The sequence below is a fragment of the Panicum virgatum genome, chromosome 6N (genome assembly GCF_016808335.1).
Source record: "Panicum virgatum strain AP13 chromosome 6N, P.virgatum_v5, whole genome shotgun sequence".
In the NCBI taxonomy this organism is placed as follows: domain Eukaryota; kingdom Viridiplantae; phylum Streptophyta; class Magnoliopsida; order Poales; family Poaceae; genus Panicum; species Panicum virgatum.
In genome coordinates this window covers 45,403,954-45,407,568 of record NC_053150.1, presented here as the reverse complement: position 1 = coordinate 45,407,568, position 3,615 = coordinate 45,403,954, and the positions used below count along the sequence as shown (strand labels likewise).

Genomic DNA, 3,615 nt, shown 5'->3' with positions numbered 1-3,615 from the left:
ACCGTCCCCTGGGTGGACGGCGAGTTGGGCCTGTAACTGGGGACGGCGCCGGCCAATCTCGGCCGTCGGCTCGGCGGCGGTGAGGCCGCGGCCGCTCGTGGGTCTCCTTCCCGGCCCCCGCCGGAAACAAGCTGCTCCTCCCTCATTGCCGCCACCCCCCGCGCGCTCCGGCCGGACTGAACGGTGAGTTCCGATGCCCCCCCTTGGTGTCAATGCCAGTGTGCTGCTCTGATTGCGGTGGAGGGGCGCATTGCGCCTGGCTAGTGATTTGATTCAGCCCTGACTTTTAATCTCCTCCCAAATTTTGGGTTTGGAGGATGCGGAGAATTTTATTATGTTTGTGAATAATAATGCGATCGAGCAGTACTTTTTTAGCTCGTTGCTGGGAATTTGCGGGGGGGGGGGGGGGTGATGAAATGAGCAGGACTTTTGAACATTGCCGTTGCATAGGAAACATTGATGCAAGCTGCAGAGGGCGGCGTAAGTTTTTGACAGCAAAATGGCGTATATTTGATTGCTATGCCTATAATTGGTTACCAATGAACTTGGGAGAAGCCATGGAAATGCTACAGAGCTCATTACTCGATTGCCTCCTGCGTGTAAGATTAACAAATGAATTAATACAAATTGAATCTTGTGGCTTAGTTTGAATTCTGGATTGTACCATTCCAAACAAGCAGATACACCCGGTTTCAGTTTTTTGTTTTTTAAAGACACTTTCATTTTATTTTTTTGTCTTCTGAATGTTTGTGTTGGGTTTCTGCTTAAGCAATATTATGTACTAAATACAATGGAAAGTGCCTATTTCGTCTCTCCTCATATTATGAGACCAGCATATACTCAATAATATCCTTATGTTTGAAGGAAAAAAAACAAAAAGGCACTGATTAGCCATTTCTAGCGCTGGGTTTACAATTACTTTAATCTGCTTATTATGTACTATAGTCTTGATTGAGCACATGGGGATCTTGTTAATTTTCTCCTAATTGGTTGGTCCTGCCTTTTCCTTACTCATTTTTATATAGACATGGTGAAATAATCGTGAACTGTGCAAGTCACTGAGCTTTTGTTTTTATTTTGTTTTCAGGATCTATGCCAGTTAGATGTGTAATGACTAGCACTCAGTATTAGATGTCACAGCAGCTTAATGTGCACTTGGACATGCTAAGCCATCAGTAGTTAGAAATTTATCCGACTGCCATAAGTTGGAAAACTCGGTTTACTCTCCCTCTTATTGCCAGCTCAACTAGTGGTTGCCCGGGAACAAGAGAGGAGGTAGCAGCTATTACCAGCAATATATGCCTTGGAACACTGACAGTCCTGTTAAGACACAGATGGCTGTTGCAGTTCTGGATCACAGTTTGAGCAATGATTACCCCTCGAAGAACATAACTGAGGGGAGGTCCCTTAGCTGGAAGCGTGTGTTTGTTCAAACTGACAATGGTTCTGTTCTGGGCATTGAACTAGAGCCAGGAGAAAATGCACACACCGTAAAAAAGAAGATGCAGATAGCCCTTAATGTATCCACTGAAGAGAGCTCACTGACATTTGGTGATCAAGTTTTGAACAATGATCTCAGCTACGTTCTTAATGACTCGCCATTGTTGCTCACCAGAAATCACATGCATAGAAGCTGCTCCACACCTTGCCTCTCTCCCAAAGGGGAAGGTCAGCAGCGTGATCGAAGTAAAGTTATTGAAATCCTTGGCTGCTCAAGCCCTTCTGCTGCAATGAAACAGTTGGTTAAGGATATCATCAGGGGAATTACCAATGGTGTTGATCCAGTAGCTGTTACTGGTGGGATGGGAGGTGCCTACTATTTTGGGGATATCTTGGGCCAACGTGTTGCAATTGTTAAACCTACTGACGAGGAACCTTTTGCTCCAAATAATCCTAAAGGTTTTGTGGGGAAGACTCTTGGGCAACCAGGCCTCAAAAGATCAGTACGGGTTGGTGAGACAGGGTTCCGAGAGGTTGCTGCATACCTCCTTGATCACAAGAATTTCGCAAACGTTCCTCTTACTATGTTAGTCAAAGTTACCCACAGTGTGTTTAATGTGAATGAAGATGTTAACTGCAAAAATAAGACCACTAAGAATAAATCACAGGCTCATAGCAAGATTGCCTCATTGCAGCAGTTCATTCCACATGACTATGACGCCAGTGACCATGGAACATCAAGCTTTCCTGTCTCTTGCATTCACAGGATTGGCATACTTGATATCAGAATCTTCAACACCGATAGACATGGTGGAAATCTTCTAGTCAGGAAGCTTGACAGTGAATCTGGTCGGTTTGGAGCACGGGTAGAACTCATTCCCATTGATCATGGTCTCTGTCTTCCAGAAACTCTGGAAGATCCTTACTTTGAGTGGATTCACTGGCCACAGGCATCTATTCCTCTCTCCGAGGAAGAACTTGAGTACATCAGAAATCTGGACCCTATAAAGGATGCTGAAATGCTTCGAATGGAGCTGCCCATGATTCATGAGGCAAGTCTTAGGGTGCTGGTCCTCTCGACAACATTTCTTAAGGAAGCTGCAGCTTATGGCCTCTGCTTGTCTGAGATAGGGGACATGATGAGCAGGCAGTTCACTGGGAAAGAAGAGGAGCCTAGTATGCTTGAAGTTCTGTGTATGGAAGCAAGGAACTGGGTTAAGGAAAGAGAATTACTTCTACCAGAAGCTGACTTTGAAGAAGATGACGATGATGATGATTGTGATGCAGACTTCACCCAGTTCGATCTTGACTCAGGAGATGATGCAGCTACATATGAAGCATCATTTTTCAGCAAGTATGGGTCTATCGGGGTAAGTTGTAGGAACCCACTTTCAAAATTAACGGAGGGAAATGAGGACATCGAGGAGGATGAAAGTAACGAGGTGAGCCAGGATGATGTCGACGCTTGCACCAGTCCAGTTCCTAAATGTTCTCATTCCAACTCAAAATTGCCGGTCTTTTTGAAGGGGCTTTGCTTTAGTGGAAACAACAAGTGCCGCAACAGTGTTCCAAAGAGTAGGGTGAGTGCTAGAACGGACTATTATAGTGGCTATCATAGCGAGTACCAGTCTGCAGGTTGGAGCGCCAACGAGATGCTACCTCCCAGCTCAAGTTTTGTGAAGCTATCAGACTTGAATGCCATTGAATGGAGTGCATTCCTTGAAAAGTTTCAGGAGTTGCTCCCAAGCATGTTCCATGAGAGGAAGCAAACTGCAGCCTGCAGCCCATGGATGACGCAGAGGATGGGCACCTCTTGCCAGTTTTGACTTTTGACAACAGAGGTATGCTTCGAAGGTAACATAGGCCATAACTGGGGTATGCAGCAGCCGGTGTGTTCGACCAAGGTGTCAACTACCGGTCGTAGTGCTGGCCTACTGATAGGTGTATTGAGAATAAGGCCGTGTCAGATATTTGTGTTTCCAGCAAAATACTGTGGCGTCTGTGCATAGGTATAACTTATGGGTGGTGCATTTTTATTTCTGTATGTATGTCTGGTTACATTGGACATGATATGTGCCTTTATGAGGGAGTGTGATGGACTGATGGCATGCTCAGTTCTTTGTCATTGCCATTCTAAGTATTGTGGACAGTTATCATAAAATGGCATTTAGATAA

At 45.2% G+C, this 3,615-nt stretch overlaps 1 protein-coding gene across 1 annotated transcript; it reads left to right on the top strand.

The window, feature by feature from the left end:
• Nucleotides 1-3,615, top strand: LOC120677386 (phosphatidylinositol 4-kinase gamma 6-like). The gene is made up of 2 exons (XM_039958536.1): nt 1-183; nt 1,088-3,615. Exon 2 carries the CDS (start codon nt 1,299-1,301, stop codon nt 3,264-3,266), a length of 1,968 nt encoding a protein of 655 aa, XP_039814470.1. The 5' UTR covers nt 1-183; nt 1,088-1,298; the 3' UTR covers nt 3,267-3,615.

Excerpts from the sequence above, each read along its gene's own strand:
- LOC120677386 (XM_039958536.1), top strand. The coding sequence starts at position 1,299 with ATGCCTTGGAACACTGACAGTCCTGTTAAGACACAGATGGCTGTTGCA.